This window comes from Rissa tridactyla, chromosome 1 (genome assembly GCF_028500815.1).
Source record: "Rissa tridactyla isolate bRisTri1 chromosome 1, bRisTri1.patW.cur.20221130, whole genome shotgun sequence".
NCBI classification, from domain to species: Eukaryota; Metazoa; Chordata; class Aves; order Charadriiformes; family Laridae; genus Rissa; species Rissa tridactyla.
Window position 1 is genome coordinate 72,640,053 of NC_071466.1, and position 25,107 is coordinate 72,665,159.

General features: G+C 43.8%; 1 protein-coding gene across 9 annotated transcripts in view; it reads right to left on the reverse strand.

The window, feature by feature from the left end:
• Positions 1-12,939: 12,939 nt before the first annotated feature.
• MAP4K4 (mitogen-activated protein kinase kinase kinase kinase 4) overlaps positions 12,940-25,107 on the reverse strand; it is a 167,045-nt gene continuing 154,877 nt past the window's right edge. For all 9 annotated transcript variants that reach the window (XM_054181590.1, XM_054221923.1, XM_054180741.1 and 6 more), the window contains 6 exons: positions 24,022-24,156; positions 20,979-21,079; positions 20,062-20,211; positions 19,103-19,262; positions 16,936-17,075; positions 12,940-16,218 (listed from right to left, as the gene is read on the reverse strand). In XM_054181590.1, the coding sequence (XP_054037565.1) occupies positions 16,135-16,218; positions 16,936-17,075; positions 19,103-19,262; positions 20,062-20,211; positions 20,979-21,079; positions 24,022-24,156 (770 nt within the window). In that variant the 3' untranslated portion in view covers positions 12,940-16,134. The remainder of the gene's footprint in view (positions 16,219-16,935; positions 17,076-19,102; positions 19,263-20,061; positions 20,212-20,978; positions 21,080-24,021; positions 24,157-25,107) is intronic.

A 25,107-nucleotide genomic window follows, 5' to 3' on the forward strand; every position in this document is an offset into this window, starting at 1 on the left:
TTGAACATTAAAGAAAAACATATACTTTACACCAAATATGGCCCTACTTATTTCAGAAAAAAATATAATCTAGATTTCATGAAAGTTTTTATAGCTCTTTTTTATTCTACAGAGTTAGCAGTGTTCAGTTAAAGTACACTCTCCTTCCCCAGCTCATACCGGATATCTTAATATCTACCAAAAAGACAGCTGGTGCCCATCTGTCCGTGCACAATGCCACTTACGCTGCTAACTTAACTAGATGGTTTTAGCTGCTTGTTCCCTCCTCTCCTTTCTCATATCACACACTGTTCACTTCAAGGATGCTGCACTTTCTTTAAATATGTCTCAAATATATCACTTCTTAAAAAGAATTCCCAACAGTGACCAAATAAATAAGTTTCAGTCCATCAGTTTAATGAAGTCCCAACTCAACAGCAGAGACTTGAGGGGAAGAATAAGCCCATTCCTATATCCACATACTCACACATCCTTGTGAAAAAAGGTTAAATAGAAACAACACAAACTGAGATGTTTGGCCAAAATAACCTCAAACCTGGGTAGCGACAAAATCTGAATCTGGCCCTGCCTCAGGACCACCTGTCTCACCTCCTGGCACCAGCCAAAGGGGGGAACCTCGGTCAACCATGGCCAAAGGGGTTTGCTCCTCAAGTCCAGTTCTTGTTGTGTGGCCTAAACAATTCATACCTACTGTCTCAATGAGGAAGAGTCTAGGTTTCTAGGCAGGGTTTATTTAGGCTGCATTTTAATTTTCCTGCAGTATCTTTTGAATATCATGAGAAAGCTTAGTATCAATTTTCTTGCAATAAAAGGGAATATAAAACTATAAAAAGTAAAGCAATACAAAAAGCGTAATGTGTCTATGTGAAAAGCTACTGACATTTACACTTGTCCTGTTCTAAGATTAGCATGTGAAATTATACACTTGCATTTTTACACTACTTGAGAAATAACAGACAAGAGTTACTACACCTGGAGATCAGAGACTTAGCAGAGGACAAAATACAGGATCACTGTAGCTCAAGGGTAAATGACAGCAAAATGGACTACAAGCCATCTGTTTCAAATCGTGAAGAAATCCAACTACCAATGCATTCTGCCCAAAGCCGAAAGGCTTAGCAAGTGTTTGGGTGCCATAGTACGCTGTGAACAACACACACGGTCAATACATCAAGAGCTCGCCTGCTTTCCCCAGCAAAACCAGGCACCATGTCATTCCAAACTGGATGGATCTGTCACTCAATTCATACTCAGCTGATGTAGGCTGAAGCTTTTAAGTGTACTGAAGTAAGAATTTTAATCTCCTAACAGACGAAGACACTGAAATGAGTTCCTAACACATTTAAATGACAGCACTTAGACAAAACCTTTGGTGTTTTCGGTGGTTTTGTTTGGGGTTTTGAAAGGACAGAAAGAAGAACCTAAAGGAGAAATTAAGATGATTTCTCCAGCGTCTCTTTTAGAGGTTCTTCCCCACCAGCTTCTGTGGGCAGCATTGTCCCACCTATCCCAGAGAAGTATGAACGGCAAAAGTAACAAGTAGCCACAGGTGAGTTTGCATGGTTAACAGCTCTCTCCCTCTTGAGATTTTTTGCCACAGTACACCTTAAAAACATGTAGCAAGGAGATGACTACATTCTGTCTAAGGGACTAAGACCCTACCTTTAAAACGTCCTGTATTTCTGCTGGAAAAGGATTGTTCCCTGCTATCCATTACTAAAAGTTTACCTGACCCGATCATCAAAGCAGCAGTACAGCAGTGACCTCAAGGGTCCTTCCAGGAAAAGCTTCCCTACTTTAGGAAAATCACAACAGAAATCCCAAGTGCTAGAATTAATTGAACTGCTTATTAACTGTGGGTAAATGAAACTTTGCTTTTCTTGGAGGTCTTCTTAGAACAGGCTTAAATGTTAAAATCTTATGAGTCTGAGAATAAATACAGCCGTCATTAAAACTTTCCAAGACGAGATTCACAGCCTTTTTGTACCTGCATGCTACAAACACCGTACTCACTGATAACAAAACCGCCAGCCCCAAGCAATGAAACCTTCTATATCTCAGAAGTGAAACCCCCTGGACTGTGGCTTGAAATTGGCTACCTTAATGTGCTCATCAAAAAAAGAAAAGGGTGAAAAAAAGAACGTGAAATATTGGCAACAGGCAGAGTGGTCAAGATACTGCAAGAAGCAGAATTTGTGTATCAGAATTAGAAGTATTTACATGCACAGCATCAATGCGATTCGCCTGGACAAAGACACGGTTTAGTTTTTTATCTCTGACCCATTATGACCTCCAAAAACTATTTACTGTCACTGCCTCTGCAAACTTCAGATTTTTGAGCATCTCCGAATCTATTGCCATTGCACAAAACTCCCAGGAGTACCTATCCTGCGTGCCAGTAAACAATCAGCATCTGTCCTGAGAGATACGAGCTCAGTCCAGATCTTACTGGAAGGAAACTGGGTGCACTTTTCTGATGGTCACCTCTTCACAAGAATAGCGTTTCCCGGCGTGAAATTAGAACTTGCAAAATGGGCTTGCTTAATAGCACCCTATTTCAAATCCAAAAAGAACTTCTAGGCCTTTGCATTTGGTGTTTGAGAAATGTTGGGACACACAACACTTTCTAGAGCAAGTAGTGAAGATGCCTATTACAAAACTTCATTAGTCAAGCCTCAGAGTTACCACAGTCAACTTGAAGCCAAGTCACGTACGTGAAATTATAGCATTTGCTGATATGTATTTTGCAAACAGATGGCCAATTTCGAAGCAAGATTTGGATTTGGCCTGTTCAAAAACTCTTCTGCAGCTTCATCCCTTCATGCAAATCCTCTATTATTCGCATGTCTTACAATATTAGCCCAAAGCTGTTTGATTAAAAGCTAGAGTCCATCTTGGGACAGCGTGCACTGGGGTACGTGAGCAGTTGCACGCTGCGGTGCAGAAATGCAATCGCAGTGCCGCAGAGTCACGGCTTTGCTAGAAGGAGCAATAGCTGCATTCCACCAAAAAAAATGTCCAGTGTGTTGCTTCAACACACTGAGGGCCCTGGAGCACAAGCCTTATGAGGAGCGGCTGAGGGAGCTGGGGTTGTTCAGCCTGGAGAAAAGGAGGCTGAGGGGAGACCTTATCGCTCTCTGCAACTACCTGAAAGGAGGCTGTAGCCAGGTGGGGGTCGGTCTCTTCTCCCAAGTGACAGGACAAGAGGAAACAGCCTCAAGTTGCACCAGGGGAGGTTTAGACTGGATATTCAGAAAAAATTTTATACTGAAAGGGTTATTAAGCATTGGAACAGGCTGCCCAGGGAAGGGGTTGAGCCACCATCCCTGGAGGTGTTTAAAAGACGGGTAGACGTAGAGCTTAGAGATACGGTTTAGTGATGGTTTTTGTCAGTTTTAATTTGATGTTTGGACTAGATGATCTGAAAGGTGCCTTCCAACCTAGGCAATTCTATGATTCTATGAATCTAACCCACTACATTGCAAGGCAAACATTGCTTTGGGCAGAAACAGAAGCAGGATAGCTATTTAAGAAAGGAAGAAAGGGCAGGCAGACACAGCAGAAGAAAAGGAGGAGGGAATGGGACCAATAACACTTCTCCAACCAAGACTGAATTTACAGCTGCTGCAAAAATACCAGCCTCTAAGACTTCTGAGAAGTTAATGGGTCCTGCAGGCCCTAAAGGCACGGTTGCCAGAGGAAAGCAAGCTGCTTTCCTGCAGCAGATGCAGCCAGGTGTGGGATGACCCTAAGCGACAGGTCTCACCGAGCAGTGGGATCTGCTGCAGGGAGCTTCTCCCAGCTGGTGGCACCCAGCTTAGCAAGCCCCAAGGTGCAGCACCGGGTGCAAGCCTCACCAGCCTCACCGGATTCTGCATCCTCTGGCGATGGGGCACAGCCGTGGGCAGCATCCAGCCCCAGCTCCGCTGGTGTGCAGTCCCTGGCATCTCTCCACCCTCCCCTAGAGGTGTCGAGAAAGGAACTTGAGATCTTGTATGTTTGGCCTCACCATGCAAACATCTCCCAGCCACTGGGAAATCACATCTTCTGCCACCCAGTGCTGTTAACATGAAAGAACAGGAAGAAGACCTAGGAGCCATTTCAGGCATTTCAGCAATGGGAATGAGAACACGATGCTCTCCACACGACTAAAAATAAAACTGAAACCAAAAGGGTTAGTTCTATTTATAGAAGGTGGGCAAAAAGAGATCATCAACTTCACTTTGGCCATTTTCGTGACCTCTCACTCTTCTTCCTACTTTCCATGGCAGAGCTGCCAGGGGAAACAGCCATGGCCCAGCTCACTGCAGCCGACCCTTAGGGTCCCCAGTCCTGAGTGGCAAAAGCAGATCCTTCGCCCCAGCCTAGGTCACCCACTGTGGCAGTCCTGCCTAAGGACACCACCAAAACACTTGGGTCCAAGAGCACTTTACCTCCATCCACGTGGAGGGCCAGCAAAGGCCTGGGTGGGCTTGCCAGTAACACTTTGTGGCCAGGGGCTGGCCAGCCCCCCATCAGCTATGTCTCCAAAGGGTCTGGTGAAGGAGGCTTGTCTGTCCTGCAGGAGCAGAAGTCAGCAGATCCCAGACAGAGATGTCTGTGGGGGCCATCTGCTCCCTTGCCTTGGTGTGTACAGGAACTCACAGATCGGTTTGGAAGTAACTGCAGTGTGATCCTGGGCTGTACCGGCATCATGGGGTGCATAAAAATCAGAGATCAGAAGATGGAGCTCATCACCTTCTACCAGTAGAAGGCAGCTCTCCATTGCACATTACCTCACAGTTCATCTGAATTAACTTTCATTGTCCTGAGGTACCTGGAGCGTGGTTGACTTCAGCAGAGATGTCCATATTTCTCATGGTTTACACTCCATCTGAGTTCCTGCCAAATCCAGATTCACAGATTTCACGTCCAGACAGTATTTCTCACTGGGAAAAACCCATAAGGGAATGTCGTAACTGTTAGTCACTCTCTAGACCCTCTGTTCTGACTGGTCTTTTAGGAACAAATATTCTGCTGCAATGAACCTCAGCTGCAAGCTGATCCCAGGGGATCAATATATTGGATCGATCTCAGTTAAGAAACACAATTGTGAGACATTCTCTGTGAAAGCAAGAGGAGTGCTCGGTCTGATTTGTAGACACATGTGCAACAAGAAGCACAAGGGGATCTACTCCTTTTGCCCACACGCTGCGGCGTGAGGGGCTGTGCCGACCTCCCGTGTCATCAGTGATGCAATGAATCACCCTTCAAAAGCCCCCCAAGCAGAATTTATTGAAAAATCAATTTTTCACTCTCTTCACAAAAGAAAGATCAAGGTATGCACTTTGCTCTTTTAGGCAGAAGATCCATATTTAAAGGCAGTAAATAAATCATCTTCCAAAGAGAAGCTTGAGAAACAGGCATCAGAAATCAGGTTCCCATTGTAAAGACCGGTTTTATAGCATAGCGCAATCACTCTTTTTCCTCCTTTTCAGCCTAAACCTCCCTTTGTTCTACTGGGCACGTGTTTTTCCTTAAGAAACAACCAGCTTATCGCCTCTCTAATTAACAGTCATCTACCGCAAGCTCTTTTCCCCCAGTGAGTTGGCGATGTGGCTGGCTGAACTCAGAGGACCCGTTCTCTGCTTGTGTTTGTCGCACCTGAGGAAGGGCTCGCGTGCCTTGAGGGCTCTCCAGACCCCTCACCAGCCTGGTAGCTCTCCTCTGGACACGCTCCAGCACTTCAATGTCCCTCTTGTACAGAGGGGCCCAGAACTGAACACAGCACTCGAGGTGAGGCCTCACCAGTGCCGAGTACAGAGGCACCATCACTTCCCTACTCCTGCTGGCCACGCTATTCCTGATACAAGCCAGAATGCTGTTGGCCCTCTTGGCCACCTGGGCACACTGCTGGCTCATGTTAAGCTGGCTCCACTAGCACCCCCAGGTCCTTTTCTGTCAGGCAGCTTTCCAGCCACTCTTCCCCAAGTTCCCCCATGTACTCTGATCAAGGAAGGTGAGAGTGAAATTTTGTCTGAGGTCAGTTTGACCGAGACAGATTTTTTTTTTTTAATCCATACACTCTGAAATACTTAAACATTGCCATAAAATTTATAAAGCATTTACCTACAAGCACCTTCTCTCACCCAGCACATGGGTTTTTAGAGGTATACACAACTCCTCAAAAATGTCAATGTAACCTGATGTAACACATTTCCTTCAGAGACAAACGTTGTGAGCTGGAGAGGAGTTGTCCATTCGAAAAGCAATTTGAAAAGGGTTGATAAATGCAGAGACCAACATGAAAATACCTTTAAAATTCAAATCACAGTTAACATGAGGACATGCCAGTGGTTATTACAGCAAGCAAAATATTAGTTATTAGAAATGAAGAAATTAGTTTTGACCAAATACTGCAATGTTTCACTTTGGCTTTCCTGAAGCAAAATGCTTTCTAAATTCTCTTCCATAAAAAAAGCCAACCTTTTGTTCCTTATTTCAAGTTAGGGTAACAGAAAAAAAAATAAAAATGCTTCTAATGATAACTGTCTCTCACTTTACAGAAATGCAGAGAAGTTCATTAATAGTTGTGAACCATACTAAGTTGATATAATTTATGAGGAAACGAGCACTTTGGATGACACCAAGTAAGATATACATAAGGCTCCAGACTAATTAATGAGGATAAAGAGAGTTTTTGAACACTTATCCCTCCCAGAGGACCATCTGTTGTAGAGTGAGTATGGCACTTCAAGAAAAGTCTATAAACGTAATTAAATGCTGAGCAGAGTAAGAGGTGTCCGGATTAAGTTTAAGTTAGGAACATTAAACCCTGGTATTTGCCGTTTTTTTAAACATTTTTTTAAAAATCCTTTTTCTAAAGGTTTGTATTACAGCATCAACTGGTTAAGTTAGGCAAGGCGGTACACGGACACACACAACAGACGACAAGCCCTGCACGGAGGAGTTCAGCATCATGACAAATGTGGTAAAACCTCTGATGGGATTAAGGTACCTACCTAAACCCAAGCATGCAGTTCCCTTCCAGATGTCGAAGGTGTCTGAAATGCCCCCATCGCCCTGGGAACTCCAGCACTTCTTTAGCAGCATCCAGGTTTTAGGGACCCAGAGCAATCCCTCTGCAAATACCCCTTTAACTACCTTGGGTCATGTGCAGAGAGTGCTGGGAGCAAACCTAGAATTCATTTCCTTGCTCCTTTGTGTGGGTTACCATGCAATTTAGGCAAAGTCAACCTCCACCTGAATTTTGTGTTGTCCCTTGTAACATCTGAGTTTGTACAGCGGTACCAGTAAGGAGTTACTCTCCAGCTGCAAAGTCTTCAGTGCCTTGAGATGGAGAGAAGGTGCCCCCCTGACTTTCTGACTCATGGTTTGTAACGTAACACCGCCGCCACCTCAGGTCTTTGATTTCAGGAGCAGGACTGCTGGTCCTTCACACACCACACCTGCTCATGGGTCAGCTGCTCACCTGCCACATTTTACAAGGGCCTTTGTGAGGCAAGGGGACATCAACGACCGTTCATCTCAATGTTGTAAACTGCAGCTTTTCAGCTACTGATTTCCAGATTCAACCATCTCAGCACCGTGGATTGAACCAAGAACGCTGTTGGCTGCTCTAAACTGTGCCATCCTTGCTCTGAATTAGAGCCCCGGATTACCAATTTACCAAATCGCTTCATTTTAAGCATGTGAAGAACTCTGTTGAACGTGCTTGCTGGCTGACATGATTGCCAGGAGGCATGGGTCTATACACTTCACTGAGCCCGAGTTTAAACGATGCCACTGAACAGCTGCCTGACGTGCAGTAAATCACTTCATAAAAATCCCTGATGTTTTCACTACTGTAAAACTGAGATCTGTCCCACTGGCACATTTTGAAAAGCACTAGAGAAATGTTTTTATCTGAATGGCAGATAATAGATGAGTTCATGCTTAACTTGAGTTATTCCATTTTAGAAAAATTAGTTTAAAAAAAAAAACCCCGACTGTAGCAGCACAGTAATGATAATTGCAGCTTAATTACCCATAACTGATTCTTTATGCCCTGAAATAATTTATTCTCCTTTTATACTTGTCTCTGATATCCATTAGAGTCATTACAACTGTGAGTCTATAATTACATACTTTGCATTTTAACATTCTATGCCAGTTTGTGCTCTCTTCTTATCTTTCAGTTTAATTTCATTACTGAAACATCGAGAAAATTTCCATATGAAATTTCCAGAGGTCCTTGTGATTTGATTTGGGTAGGTTTGGGACTTAATGGAGCCCAGGGAGCCAGTTCTTAGGACAGAGCTTCTGTAGGTGCACACCAGTCTGGCTCTGCCAGCTGCTCTGTGTGGTCTCTGCACCGCGGTGGGATCCATTGCTGGGAAGTCTGCCTTCAGGTTTGGGACGACATTTAAGCATCAGTTGGAGGTTAGGACACAACTAAGTGCTTGGGAGAACAGAGGTTAGATTATCTTCTCCCAAGTGACAGGCGATAGGACAAGAGGAAGTGGCCTTAAGTTGCGCCAGGGAAGGTTTAGGCTGGATATTATGAAAAATTTTTACACTGAAAGGGTTATTAAGCATTGGAACAGGCTGCCCAGGGAAGTGGTTGAGGCACCATCCCTGGAGGAATTTAAAAGACAGGTAGACATAGTGCTTAGAGATACAGTTTAGTGATGGTTCTTGTCAGAGTTATGCTGACATTTGGACTGCATGATCTGAAAGGTCCCTTCCAACCTAGGTAACTCTATGGTTCTATGTCTATGTTATGTTTCAAGTTAAACAGATGCTTATGCCTGTAGTAGCGTTGATGCCCAAAGCTGGATGATCTCTATAGACAAACCTAACTATTTTAAGCATTAAAATAGAGGAACTATATGAAGTTTGGGGAGTTTTTTAAACATAGAAGGCATACCGCAAGGTGCAGTGAAAGAATCACAAGTTAAACAAGGTGGCTCTTCAGTACTGGAAGCTCACGGTTCTTTACGGACCAGGGGCTCCAGAAGGACTGAAGGTGTGGGATGCCAGCATCCCGGCTTCTCCCAGCATACCCATCGGCGGCTCAGTCCGTATTGCAAATTCTCACGCAGAGACTGCACAAGAACCTTCTCCTCCTCCCCGCTCCTGACTTTTCCTCCCTTGCTTGCCCCAGCCCTGCAGCAGACGGTGCCCAGCCCCATCCCCGTCTCCTCGCACCCTGCTCTCCCACGCTGCGCTGCCTCGCCTGCGCCCCAGGCTCTGAACCCCAGCACAAAGCATCAGTTTCCCTCTGAGTTGCATCCCCAGCCTCCTCTTGACAAGGCTCTTCCAGGAGGACACAGGTCCACCAGTAGGAGACGCAGGGTTGCCAAAAGCCAGGACCCCTCCTCGTTGCAAATAAGTATGCTTGTCGCCGTACAAACCGGTGAAAAATGTGGCGAGACCATTGCAACGAAAGAGAAGAGGAAACCATGAATTCCCTTTATGCTTTGCTGTCTCACAGGTCTCGCCTCGCTAACGGCTTTCTGCCTAAATTGCCAAGGGTTAGTAAGTAGGAACATCTGGGCCAGGAAAGCCACCATGCAGGTTACACTCTATCGCCTTGGTCAAATGTCAAGGGAGACAGCGGTACCCCAAGGGTCTACGATGGTTTAACGGCTGAGGTGAAAGATCCCAAACTAAAACCTCCGTTTTCTTACCATCCCTCTGACTCACTAAAAGCTCCCAAACACATCGTTTACTCTCTTCTCTCTCTCAGCTTCACCAGTTTGTACGACTGGAGTCTTGCTATCGATACCGTCAGGACTTTACCAAAAATTGCCTGTAATCTCCCCGTGACAAAAGTCAAGGCAGTCTTTTACAATCCCTTCACTCCAACAGTTGTTTCACAGCCAGAAGAGCATTTTATTTCCATGGCTAACGTGGTGTGGGCAAAATTGCTTAGGAAATGCAAATATTAAAACAAAATGGAAGTGTGGTAATGCCTTTTAATGGACAAATCACGCTGAATCACAATTACAAGGTTGTGCAATAAAAATTTCACACAGAGGACAAGTAAAATTTGAGCTGTGTGCAGCAGTTGGAACAACTTCGTCTGACTTTCCCATGCCACATATTTACCCCATAGAACCACAAGAGCCTGAGAATGAGACGTTAAGAGTGAATTTCCTGTTATAATTTAACAAAGGGAAAAAAACCCTGTCATTTCCTCAACTGGAACGGGCATACTTTTATTGAGTCGGGGATTTATTTTCTTAACCAAACACCTTCCTCCCTCCTTCTCTCCCTTCTTTTATTATTGTTTAGAGCAAGAGTGGGGCAAACCACAGAGAGATAAGGAGAAGCAGGATGGTTGGCATTTCCAGAGCAGAGTTTTTACCCTTGATTGGAGCGTATGCTGCGCGGAGCTGCACGATCATGGAGTGAAAATTAAGTGCCTGCAATTACCTGATGTTCTCCCTCAATTCCCCCAACCCGTAACCTCCACAGCGATACTGGCAATGCCCGACCCCGCGCTTCCCCACCTCCCCGAGCAGCGCCAACCCCGCCACGACAATTTTTAAGAAGGAGGTTAAGTCAAAAGAAGACAGTCGTTACCAGCCTTTAACAGGTTGGAAACAGGCCAAGAGCTGGTTGCTGGAGCTCAGCAATGGATTTGCGTGTACTGGAAGCGAGCTGCAGCCAACATTTTTACAGCTGCCGGGCACGCACAGCTCTTTGAACCCGCGTCCCCTTACATCCACCAAAATAGCCCGGCAGGCAAGGGACGCCCCTCCTGCGCAACTGGAACCCTGGCCATAAAGCACGTTCCTCATGCGGCAAAACAAGCCTTCTCCCAGCGAAGTTCCCAGGATTGCCTCCCTGCTGGACTTTAAAGCATTTTTTTTTTTTTTTTATTTTAAAGGGATTTTAAAGCAACAGCAGCAGCAAGTAAATCACTCCGGCCGTGAGGAGTCCTTAGGGAATACTCGCACAAGCAACACGGCACAATTCAGTGCTGATGTTTCTTCAGTGCTGTTAGAAGAAGAGAGAAACAGCTTTGGGCTGAGATCCCGCAGCTCCCAGGTAGGTAACAGGGCACTGGACACTACGGTGAACATGCATTTGCACTACATTTAGCAAATTTCTTGCCTTGGACAATTCAGCAGAGTCCTGTGACAAACACGCGGTGCTGAGTCCTTTCTCCGCCATAGGCTCTTGCATTTGAAGTTGTTTCTCCGACAACTTCTGTCTCTTTTTGGCAGAATTACACTCTTCATCCCCAACAAGATACGAGCCAAAGAAGTAACAAGCTGTCTGCACAAAAGAAGGTAGCCCACAAAACTATTTTCCCTCCCTCATATAAGGTCCTATACAATCCTCACGCCCTAGCATGTCCGTTTCAAGCAAAGCAACCCCCTGAAAAAGGCCGCCTCTTGGATCTTTTCTAATTTGCAGGGTTTTAACTTTGATCTCATGGACAGGCATTCTGTACTTTTCATTACTAGTATTTAACTTGCACATTGAAAAGCTTTGTGAAAAATTGTTTTAAATGCTCCTTCTGGTGTTTGATAATTTCTTTCTCTGGTTTGACTACTGCAGTTGTTCATTTTGAAGACGCACATGTTCTTTTGCTGCACTATTTGTTCTCTTCTGTCCTGTGTACATCCCCCCTCCCCTCACGAGGTACAAATCTGAGCCTCTCTCACCACCACCCAAGTCCTGTAGAGGAATGAGATCCACTGCTCAGTTTCCAATGCTCTCGTTTTTTTATTTCTTTCTTTCTGTAAATCACTGCTACTTGGGACTTTCTTCACATGAGCGGAAAGGTTCTGCGTGTTTCTCTATGGCCTCTGCCAGCACCCACTGTGAAGCTCACACCTGAGGCTGCTGCTTCCAGTTACTTACTGCATACTCTAATGAGCAACAGCTCGTTATCTGTCTTCTCAACTGGTTAAGGTGCTCAATTATGCTAAGTACGTTTAACTTAGGGAAGTCTTCAACAGGTCAAGAATGACTGAAGGAAACCAGCAGCTCTGGAGCAGCCCCGGGAGTGGAGCTGGCAGGAGCTCGACCAGCAGTTGCCTGGTCCGTCATAGTTTTTTTAAGCTCCGTCAGTATCTGCACTTGCAGAAGCGGAAAAGCTGTGGGGCTCGAGGATTTCAGATACCTTTGTCCACAGGAAGCAAGTGAAACCCTGAAACATTTTTTGACTGGCACCACATCCCTTGCCTCCTGCAGATCAAAGTGCGAGGAGAGGCAAGAGCCCAGGAACACAGACTTCCTCCTCCTCCTCTCGCAGAGACCAGCCTGGTCGGAAGGAAACGTCTACTGCTTATCTCCACTCCACAAAACAGACACAGCCCATGGTGGAAAAACGCATGGGCAAAGGCCAACAAGAGTCCTGGGGCTGCAAACAGCGGCTTTGCATCAAACCTTCTCAGTACTCACGGCTTACGACTCGGAAAGCCTGGAGTCTTTTGGAGCTGTGCTTTTACACCATGCAACGGTGTAAAATGCAAGAATCTGGCTCGGGATTCCCGTTCATGGCACTCTCTCGGTGAGAAGTCCCGCCAGCTGGCAAAAATCAGATGCCTGGAAGTGGCGTGGTGGGAGGGCACATTCACAACGCACCCAGGCTCTCCCTTTGTGCAACTTCTTCCTTCTGAACCACCGGGGACTCGCTAATGCTTCTAAGCTTCTCACTTTTTGTTTTTTTAAAGGAAAATTGTAATTCTCCAAAGAGCAACTGCACCAGGAGATAGGGCTTTGAGGAAGAAAAAAAAACCAAAACAACACAAAACAAAAAAACCACCCCAAAAAAAAAAAACGAACAAAAAAGTCCTCCAAAGCCCAGGTTTATTGTCAAAGTCTCTAGAACTATGAGATTTGACAATAAGGCTTTTGTTCTTACGAACACATGCAACTAGGCAACATGCAGCTTGACTTCTGTAGCCAGTAGATATTCAAAATACTTTCCACATACAATAGGTGTCAATTTGACTTTATTTAAGGAAAAACGGGGAAAAAACAGTAATTTCCATAATACACAGAAGACAAGTTAGATAGCACTGCAAAAAAAAGGCTGAGTGTTTTACTTGTCACCAGTCTGCTTTGCAGCTCTACGATTAGTAATTTTAATGCAGTTTGTCATTTTGTATTATTGTTTAGCATCTTTATAATCAGCAGAGTCGGGGGTTATAAATCACAAAAAGTGTACTACTACTACTATGAAAAACTAAAAAACCCACAAAAATCACTTTCAAATAAACCATAAATATGTGATGCACATTAGTGTAACAAAACCATTTTTGTAAACATTTTCTCCAACATAACATGTGCATAAGATAAAAAATAAAAACACTGCAGTCATACAAGTTAGGGTTACTTTGACTTAAAGATACAGAAAATTATTACTTATTAAAGCTTAAAACTAAACCTAGGAGCTTTTCTTTTCTTCTTTGCTTACAAAAGCACTGTTTGAAGAGTTCGATGGTGGTGTAACGTAGTGGTTTTGTAATACTGTTTTTTACCTTGCCGTGTTGGCACTTCTGTGGAGGCAGAAGCTGCCAGGCTGGCAGCCCCACCGAAGGAAGGGGATCCCCCCCTGCCTCCCCCGGAGCCTCAAAACTTCAACAGCACGTATCCGTGACCTGGGCCATCCCTACAGTACTGGAGCATCTTCCTCTAGGTGAATAGCATCAGCTTTCAAGGACTAGATTAAATTTTGACCACATAGCGCTGGAAGATTTAAATCACGCAGACCGACATTCGATCGGAATCAGCTTCGGCAAACTACACTACGGGGCAGCTGTGTGATTACACCCACGTCTACCATCACGTTGCGTTTCCGAGTCCCCTTTAGAGTTCATTATAGTACAAAAAAAAGGTTGATCGTTCTTCCGGCTGACCACACCGGGCCTGAAAAGAACACATCCTTCACCTTCAACGCTATCCAAAAGTCATACAATTAAAAAAAAAAAAAAAAAAATAGTTCTAGGTATTCCTCCGCCAGCAAATGTAGTAAGGCTTTCTTGAGTTTTGATTCGTTTTGGGGGGAGGGTGTGTGGGGGGGTGTGCACGCGCGTGTGCTGGCGGCACGCATTTACCGCTCACTTTTCAACCCTCTACGACACTGGAAGGAAGAGAAGAGTCTTCAGCAGCAGCGCTGACGGGGGTCTTCCAAGCATTTACAGCAGTCGGGTTTGACACCACAAGACGGGTCTGTCGAGTCTGAGCTTTGCACCCCCGGTGCTCTTGGCTCTTAATTGATTGTGTGACCAGTCGCTCGAGCCGTCGGCTTGACTGACTTGAAGAATACGCGTTTAAAAAAGCCCTACCTGTCATGCCATGAAGGAAAGTTAACCGCAGCAGAAGACAAAGCCCATGAAACACTGAGAGCCTGTTCACTGAATGAACAGCTTAAGGCAGCTGTCAACAAAGTACCCCACCAAAGGAATTTTAAAAAAAAAAAAAAAAAAAAAGTGAAAACAAAAAGGAAAATGGCTGAATCGTGACACTGTGCATTATTACAACACCAACAGATTATTTTACACTCAAGGTTTCTCAAGTAATGAACATGTAGCCATTAAACAAATTATTACTCTCAAGACATTTATTACAAATGTCAGAACTTATTCATAAAATAAAACTGACTTAAAAAAAAAAAAAGAAAGAAAAAAGCCAGAGCTGGGATCTTACATCTAAACACAGGTATACGCTGTTTTTATGAATAAGCAGTATTAACTACATTCTTAAAAGAGTTTTAGTGCATTGCATTCTTAAAAAAGAAAAACATCACCGCCCCAAAATGGTTCCTACAACATTTAACAGTTTATAGAACTAGACTAGTTATTTTTACCTGCCTGTTACTAAGCCCGCGTGTTAGAAGAGGGAAACCTCTGGTTTTAGGCTAAATTCAGACTTCTGTTAAGGATGAAACTGGTTTAAAAAAAACGCTTGCTTCACCAAATTTTGTCAGCAAATTACATTAATCAGTGTCTCACTGCCATACCGCTACCACTAGTGCCCCAACGGACCGCTCTCTCCTCCTGCTGAAACTTGCTACGCAATAACAGTCAGAAACCTTTCAATCTGGTAGTTTTGGTATTAAAGATTAAATTAGACATTAATGGTTCTCATCTAAAAACGTATAAACTAAACCACCTCTTTTATTTTATGCATTAAAAACAATGAGGTAGGCACAAAAAATAAACATATGTAGTTTGGATTTTATTTATCTTTTTTTTTTTTTCTTTTTTTTCCTTTTAGTTCTGCGAGTGCAGACTGTGGTAAAACTGTTGTTGCACTTCTAGGTTTAAACAAAAATTAAACCTTTAACTGAGGCAGTGCTAATACTGTGACATAACCAAGTTCTGGCCTAACACAGAATCATTATAGAAAATGAATTTTTTTTTCTTTTTTTTTTTTTTTTTTTTTTTTTTTTTTTAAATCATCTGCACATGTTTCAGGCAATACCTGGTACACAGAAAATGACTAAAGTTATTGGCCAGGCCAAAATAAAACTGCAGAAACAAAAAAACCCCAAAGAATTCCACCCCGAGCCCCTTCCCACCCTCCCTGTCCCCAAGAAGAAGTTATCCTAGTCACTGTGTCTTTCACATTTTATAAATATTAACTTCTTAAAACCTGCACCTTCCTCTTTGTCCACATATTGTCACATTACAAAAAAGAAATGTCAATTAAATACATTGTTAACATTACTAGACTAGATCTGCCCTCTGTTTCAGCCAGTCTGACTCTCTACACCACTTCTCACCTTCTCTTGCCTGCCTCCTGTCCACTCAACAGCATGTTCACGGTAAGCCTGGATTACTTTTTTTTTTTTTCCTTTTTTTCCCCCCTCTCTGTTTTAACACTAACAAACAGAGTCCTTCAAAGCCTAGGAATCCTGGAGCTGAAGGGAAAAGAAGACCTGTAGCTTTCTAGCGTGATCCCAAATCTCAAAGACATCGTAGCACCTGATGGCAATATCTTTACAGCACCAGCTGCGTCGCAGCCTCGGTTGAAAAACAAAAAGAAACCTAACACCAGTGATGCCTGCACACACATTTACACAGAGTGCTGCATTAGTGCAGGTCTGTACTCCAGTTGAAAATAATTCCGAGTTATGAAGATCTCAGACTCTGGATGTCAGCAATTCCTCGCCAAATCCCACCGCTTCTACCAGCTCAGAAGAGAAGTCCTGCCAAGGGTCATGAAATAGACTTGACTGCTTCCACCTGACCGTACGGAGGCAAAGAAAACCTGCAAAGAAAAGAGACTGGTAAATTCAACAGGTAGGACAGCAGTGGCTCTAATTTGCCTTCACTGCCCCTGACATTTACAGTGCGATTGCAGTGCTGTGCTGGGTCTGGCAGGGATGGAGCTGACGTTCTTCACGGCAGCCTGTATTGTGCTGGGCTTTGCATCTGTGGTTCAAGAGTGTTGTTTTGGCTAGCGCTGAACAACACTTGCACAACATTCAAGGCTTTCTCTCCGCTCCCTCAACCCCAAAGGCCAGTGGGCTGGGGATGGGCAAAAGGCTGAGAGGGGACAATGTCGGGACAGTGGACCCAAACTGACCAAAGGGATATCCCATAATATAACGTCATCCTCAGGGAAAGTGAGGGGACGGGGACACATCACGGTGATAACATTTGTTAAGAAGCAAGCATTGTGCGTACTGAAGCTCTGCTTCCCGGGAAGCGGCTGGACATCTGCCTGCCAAGGGGAGGTTGTGAATGAATTCCTCATTTTGCCTGGCTTGCGTGCACAGCTTTTGCTGTCCTTATTGAACTGTCTTTACCTTGATCCATGAGCCTTTTTGCCTTCCTTCTGTTTTATCCCTATCCCATGGGAGAGGGGAGTGAGCGGGAGGCTGGGTGAGTGTTTGGCTGCTGGTCGGGGTCAACCCGCCACAAGTACCCAGTTCAAGTACCCATTTACCACCTTGGCAAGAAATGACGGGGGGAGGAATTATACCTTGTCATTGCGTTCGCATAAGAACTTGAGTCTTTGTGCCCTTTTGTGCATGAACACACCGTCCAAGTGTCCAGTTTCCACCGATCGTATTTCGATAGCTTTTTCTCCCCATCCCATAATCTGGTTGGATCGGATGTACGCTTTGGGAAGAAAACACAGCACACAGCCCATTAGGACAGGTAGAGGGCAGCACGGAGGAACTGAAAAAGCAGAGGACTATACTGACGCACTCTAGTTAAAAACGACCTCCATGTGCTTATTATAACTGCACACATGTTCAGAGTGCTATTTCTGTCTTCAGCATCTTCATGATGCCTAAAAATACCTTTTTTTAAAAAGTTTCCCCATGGAATTTCCACGTTAGTAATACATGTCTTGCCTGAGCATTCATGACACAATAGGAACCTTCCAACCTTCAATTAAATGGAAGGAACATAGAGTTTTTACACAGGCTTTTTCTCCCAAGTGTGGCAAAGAGACAGGCTAATTAGGTGCTGACAAGGAGAAAGCAGAATCCAAGGTTTAAACAGACTAAATTCATCCCCTCTAGTATGTCCCCAGCTCTGTGTCCCACGGTGTTGTCTCCCCTCCTTGAAGGAGTTCGTCAGCAAAAACGGAGGAAGAGAAGAAAAGGGAAAACTAGAAAAAAAATGAGCTAGCCTTCTTGAACAGGAGTAATACTTCAAAAAAACAATCTCCTTGAGAAAGCCAATTGGTCTGAAGAGCATTCTGTATACCTCAAAAGAGGTTCATATTAAGCTCTCCAAGTGGAAATACTATTATTTGTCATACTGCTTTTCTTTGTGCATAAAGCAAGCAAAAAATTAAGCAATTTTTCCTTAAAGACTGTCACTGGGGGAAACAGATTAGTAGTAGCGTGAGGAAAAAAAATCTGTTCTTGATAGCAGTAAAAAACCAAATAAAGGAGAAATTCACCAGCATTATGAAAAGGTATATTCAAAAAGCAATTTGATGGATAGTCTTAGGAACACTGCCAAAAATAACATATGGGAACTTAATGAAGAATAAGCTGTTGCCTCTGATTTGCATGCACGCTTAACAGAAAAATAAAAAGCAGAACAATAGCTTTTAGCAAGCAAAATTAAAAAACATTTAATTTTGCAGTACTTCCCTTTTATAGGATTTTCCTCATTAATTTTCAGTGAAATTAAATCAAATTATCTACTACAGTATAATGTACACCTGTAACATTGCATATGCTGGACATTTATTTATTTTTAAATATGTCGCTACTGGTAACTGGGCCAAACGGCTTCTAAAAATTGTCAGATGAGATGTTCAGATGGTGTCGGCCGCCTCACAGTGCCATTTACTTCACAGGCACTCCGGTTCCCAAAGGCTCTGCAATTTGCCAGCTGATAAATTCTGCTTCCTTTTAGATCTAGTCGAGAGTTCACCACCACAGGAGCGAACATGCTGTGCATGAAACTTCTTTAAATTTCCTCCTCCATTCTTGTTGCTTGAACAGTTATCGGCAGTAATCCCCCGATATACACATCCATTCCAAAGCACGCAAACCCAATGTATTTGCCCAAAAGGAAGGTGTGACCACAGCCCATGCTACGCTCGGCACTGAAATATGGCAGCACAGGCAGTAAGAGGGATCCCCCGGTGTGTACTTGCGTCCGTAACAAATCTGCACCCATTTTACTACATTCATTGCTCCCACTTTCAAAACTACCTTATTTTGAACTGGAGAGATGTGGGAAAATTATCATGCTAGGACAGATGAGCATCCGCAGGTAAATTAAAGTAAATACATCAAATTAGATATTCAGAATGTTATCTTTATAGAATTACCCATAATAATATCTTACCCATCTGCCACTTTACATGTCTTTAAACTGAAAAGTTTCCACAACTTTGTGGATGTCTATCAAAAATTCTACAGCAGCCTACAGAGGCCCTGATGAGTTCTTCATTCCTGAGCTCCGCAACTTGCTTGTTTCGATTTTGTTCTTAAAAACTCAGCACAAAACAGATCCATGTGATTACTCTCCACCCTTCGCACAGCTGTTTTCCGGGAGTATTACAGCATTGCTGCATCTCAATCTGATGTCAAACCTGATGCACCTTCCTTCTGCCCTCATGCACACACTCAGGCTCCCTGACGGCACGCTGTATTTGACTCTGCCGAGGCACTTACCAACTGAAGTCGGCATTTCTCCCCACTGCAGAACCACATCCTTGGTGATCCTTCCATACGTGTTGACGTAAACTCCTTCATCCTCATAGCAGACCAGTAGCTCCATCCCATCCGTGTTTGGGAGAATGATGATTGCGTGAGGTTGGATACTGCTCTGGATCTACAGAGACAGAAGCAAAGAGGAAGCCTTTTGTTTTAATGCCACAGAGCCTGCACTGGGAGAAAGGGCTGGGCGATATGTGATTTTGCCTGACAACATGTTGGGCATTCACTTACTTTGGAAGTGTTAGCTCAGCTCTCCCCACGCTAAGACACCCTTACACAGTGACAACAAAGACCTGGAAACCTTTGGGGCACAATTGCTCCCATGTTAAGGCTGCCATCTACAATCAAGAAAGATTAACTTGTCCGTAAGAGTGCCCATTTGTTTCCACGGGCAGAGAGGGAGCCTGGGGCGAGCAGCCCAGATGCAGACCTCAGACCTCTGCACCTTAGTGAACAGTGCCGGGGGAGGTGCACCACGCACCGCAGGCCCATCTGACACCTCTGCGTACAATGAATAGCAGGAAACCGTGGCAGCTAAGGCCACCTGGCCTTTGCCAACCCTGCTGAATCTCATCAGTGGGCTGTCATGTCATTTGTACTGCCACCTTCCCTGCAGCCTCTGCAATGCGCTCAGCCATTTAGCTGCTAGCCCTGAAACAGTCATGTTGGCCCACGTCAGACCTGAGTGGGCAGCTCTCAACCACGGAGACACCCTGACCGTGAGGAGAGGACGGAGAGTGAGGCACAAGCCCCTAAGCACAGGTGGCCACATCTGCTCAGACCCCTCTACCCAATTTACCATGCTAGCAGTGATACATGGGGGCAGCCCAATGTGTTGGTCATCTGAGGAAAAGAAGGGGCAGGGGGCAAACCGGAAAAGAAAGAAAAAACCCCACCCCTGCAGCAGCTCTTACATGTGTTGGTAAATAAATATCATAGACCGATCCTGAATCCACATCAACGGCATGGAAGCCAGCGCAGGAGCCATAGATCACTTTTAGTCTCTGACCCTCTTCTACGGTTAGATCCACCAGCAATGGCTTATGTACCAGTTCTCCAAACGACTGTAAGACAACCATCAGTGAGATTTACTTTACTGCTTAGAACCATGGTGGGTTTTATAAAAAATATGCTCTCATGCACCTAGTATGGGTTTATTCCTCCTGCGTGCCTCTGGCCTTCATCCACCAGACCAGTTAGGCTCACGTGTCTCTCATGCACAAGAACAGATTACTCTGCACCCTGTTGCACATCAATCACATAATATTGTGAGCTTCTTTGGGGGGCAGGGGGATATTTTAGTTGGTCTGGTTTTGGTTTTTTTGCAGCAAGAATTGTTTTCCTCAAAGTTCAGGGCAATTTGGCAATTTGACACTCCCATAGTGTTTACTTCAATTTGCACAATGAGCAGTAACTGATTGCCTGCAAATCAGTTTGGTAATTATACCAAGCCAGCTAACTTCATTCTTGCTGCATTCAAAAACGTAACAAAGCTGAGTATCGCTTAATGACTTGTTCTGCTCAGATGAAGATGTTTAGGCTTGGTTCACTTCTCTCCGCCTCATGTTTTATTTATAGAGAGGCAAAACAAACAGTTGTGATATCTGTGTCATTTTGATTATTAGTTCATGCTCAGTTACAATTTAGACCTTTAAGTGACTGCATCTTTGAGCTAAAGAAGCTCCTAAATTAAAATATAATACAAAGTTCAATGCAGATTTACCAAATAACTTGTAATAGGGTCATGATAAAGTGTTGGAACATTTTGCTAAAAGGGATAACTGCAAGTGGTGATGAGAAAATCCTCTGTATGGATGAAATATGCTCTTACCTTAAAGGCCATAAATTTATGGTATGGCTTTGGTGCCCATGCATAGACTTCCACAGAACTCTTCAATGCAATTACCAAGAACTTGATTCTTTCATATTTTACTGAAATTAAAACAAAACAAAAAAGAATTCAGCAGCAATTCCAGAGTCATTCCAGTTACTTCAGGAAAGCAGAAAATGACAGTACTTCTCCATACTTACATACATTTGGAGGTTTTTTTGTAACAGTGCATTTTTGGATTGCTAATTCTATGCAGTTAAGTATTTTGACACATTTACACCACAAAAATATCATTACTCTTATCAGTAACTGAACCCATCACCATGTTTCAAATTACGTAGTCGGTACACGCTTATTTACACTTTTATTTTTTCCCCCACTTTAGACAGTGCTTACTCATTAAGACAAGAAAACTGGTTTTCAGACAGGGACATTTCCAATAAAAGGAGCCTATGACTCTAGTAGAGTGTATTGGCAATTCCAGTCACAGCACTGGCAGTGGTATTTTGGGCTGATGGCAAATTCCCTCAGGGGAAAAAAAGGAACTGAAATGAAAAGTTAAGAAACAAGTCCATTTCAAAAGTAAAAGGCAAGTTTGATCACGGAGCACTTTCCTTTGTCCCTAAAGCCTGAGACAACTCATTTGGAAAAAAAAAATTCCACTGAATTTATCAGAAATAGTGTCACAACATAGACGATCTACAAATTCTTGAATGTATCTCTGTTCCCACATTCAAACAGCTGGCTACATTAACCATCAAAAAAAATCTCTGTTCACTATTACTGTTTCCAGGAGGGGACCGATGAAGTCTATAAACAGCCATTCAAGAAGTGTTGCTGGATCTGCATTTCTAGCTGCCATCCGGATTTGGGAAGGAATAGATTATGGGGGACTTCCAAATGTTGAGGTTTGTTAACCTCTTTCCAGCACTCTTTTTGGGGGAGAAGAAAAAAAAATAGCATTATTTGGATGACATCAAGAAACCTCAGGAGGTTTCTGCTACCTCTTTACCCAAGTTTTAGGGGAATATGATGCTTTTCCAAAACAATGAGTAATTCTGTGCACCTTCACCTTCTGCCATTGTATCTCCCAACCAAAACTGATTTTGAAACACGGCAGGAGTGAAAATCTCAGACTTGTGAGAATAACACTTCTTTAATAAATACTATTTTAATGCCTTTGAGATATCTTACTACTGTATAAGCCTGCAGTTGTTGTCTCTTGGTAGGTAACGGAGACAAAGCTACTACTTTGCTCCCTTTTTACTCTGCAGGGAAGCAAGACTACTGAGCTGTAAGTGTTAAAGGACTTGACACTTTTTCAACAGACAAAAAAAGTCTCTTAACCTCCACAGCTGTACCGACAGAAAAACAGAGCTTTTGTTCAGTCTTGTCTAGTTTTTAAGACTTCTTGGAATTTTTTCTTGGGGAAGAGGGGGCTGTTGAACAAAACCACCTTATCTGTGAATGGGGACCTTTGATAATTCTCATTCTTTGCTCTGGGTGCTATCTGGGAATTCACCCAAATCTTGAGTTTCAAAAGAGCAATTTATCATTTAGAGGAGCCAAAAATTGCCTGAAGCAACTGAGACCCATAAATACCACTTCACCCTAACGTCTGAGATCCCTATTCCATCAAAGAGACAAGGAAGCGATCAGTGCCAGCTGCCTCGGTGGCAGCCTCCAGACCACGAGCCCAATATTAGCAGGGCTCATCCTTCTTGGTAACTGAAGCGCAGCTGTCAAAGAAGCCTCTCACTACCTGAAGAAGTCATCTATGGTTCAGAGGGAAGTTCAGTGCCAGGCTGCAGCCCAGGGTAACAAACCCTTCTTCATCTGGAAGAGAATGCTCTTTGTTTCACACACTTCCCTGCTGGAAAGCCTCCTCTCAATACCTATTAATGTATTGTTAACAGGCCACTTCATTATGCTGCTGACACCCTGGGGTATGATATCAGAGAAGTACATTATTAATTGTTTTGGGGGTCAAACTCCTGGTTCAGCAGTTAGTTACTGCCATCATTATTGATTACACCCCACTAGCAGGTTTTTCCAAGAGCACACGCATGACAGGAGGAGACCGAGCTCAGTCCGATTGCTGCTGCTCCACATTGACTGGCACAGCTGGAAAGGAACTGAGCCAGCTCTTAGGAGAAAACCAAAACAAAGGCAACATCCAGGGCCCGTTAAGATGCATCATGAGACTGAAGCAGAAGAGCTCTTGGTTCATATCCCCACCTGCAGGGCAGCAGGCTCACTGCATACTCTGCTGACAGTGAACGCTACATGTCTTTCACTAGTTTTGATGGAAGTTTCTACAGCCAAATCCATTTATATGACTTAAAACCACTCAAAAGGCACCTGCCTCATGAAAACACACTTCATCCCATAACTGTACTGCAGTGGATCTGAGACGGCGTTAGGAAATTTCAGTAGCTAAGGGGAATCAATGAATCATCTTGAAGTTAAACATATGCTTCTGTTCCCAGACGCCTCTCCAAAGCTTGTGCACTAGCTGGGTATGCTTTCTCCTCCCACTCTTTTTTTTTTTTTTTACTTTTCTTGTTTCCCCTAGTCTTGAAAACGTACATTAAAGAGGAAAATTTTTTTCACTTCACTCCAGCATGTGATTTCATCCTGGTAAAAGATCAGGGAAACCTGCTGGTGAAGAGAACAGCTGCTGGTTGACAAGAGTCCCTCTGCTACCTAAAGGGTCTAACAGAAGGGGTGAAATGTTACCAGCCCTCACTGTCCATATCATCACTCTTCCGGAAGTTGCATCCACTATGAGAAGGAGACAGATGGGGATTTGCGCCCGCTCCAGTTCACAGCCCAGCATCCCACTGCAAAATCTCTCCCATATTCAGTTTAACCCAGTAACTTGCCACCTATTCTGGTGCTTTGCCAGAAAATTTCACCCCGAGGGACAGAAAAGACAGCTAGAAATAAAACCAAACCTTAAACCCAGTAGCTACATGCACTGCAGTTCCCTTTCTCAGCCAGCTTTTATCCCGACAATTTGATTACTGCATTCACTACTCACCAACTTTATAGTGCACACAGCCTTCCAAGTCGCCCACCGTTGTCCATCCCTGTTTCTTTTCTACTTCAGGGTCGTTGTGAAGGATTTTATTTCTTAACCAGGACAAATAATAAACTCGCAACTTGTTCTTCTTACCTAGCCACAAAATGAAAAAGATTGGTTTATCTCCATAGGAAGATAAGTGCAAAAAAAAAAGACTCTGCCAAAGCAAACAGAGAGCCCCGCAGAGCAAACCAAAATGACGATGAAGAAGAAACTGCCGCAACCACAGAGGCCTCCCTCAGTTTTTACGTCCACAACAGCTTTACTCCAGACTCCACCCAAACACACACTTTCCCGATAATCAATACCAGAGACACAGGGTAATATACCACATGAACATAAAATGACAAACTCAAGGGAACGGCTCTTTGGTTGTCTGGTGCTTAGGATGCAAACAACTTTCATTAGAAAAGGGTTATACTCCACAACAAAAGCACCAGACAGTCATGCACTGAGATTAAAAAAAAAAAAGAAAATATACAGCTGAATCAGAATGGCTCTTTTTCACACAAAGCTGTAGCAGAGGAGCAGAATGGAATCAGAGGCCTGAAATTATCTATACAGCATTCAGAAGAGAGTCAGACTGGTCTGAAAGAAGGAAGCAAAAGCCGAGAAGAATATGGTGATGAAATGTATTTTACAAATTCTTCCCAGTTAGCGACCAGGACATTGCTATCCCTTATAACATCCTCGGAGACACGAACTAGTCAAGTTTTATTAAGATTGTTCATTATTCCCCTGGTGGAAAAGCACACCAAACAGCAGCACTAAACAATTTCATTACTGAACCACTTTACACCAGTTCTGTTGTAAGGAAAAATGTACAATATCTGAAACTGCAGTGAGAGAATTTCCCACGGCCCGTGCAAACTTCACCTGCTTGGTAAAAGCTGACAACTGCTTTGTCAGCAGCCCTCCCCTTGCGCTGCAAGGGCTGTTAATACTTATCAGGCTGCACACAGAAACTGCAAGAGGTGCTGCTTCTCCACAGGTTGAGAGAATCTACTTGCCCAGGCTGCCCTATCTTCAACTGACAATGCATCT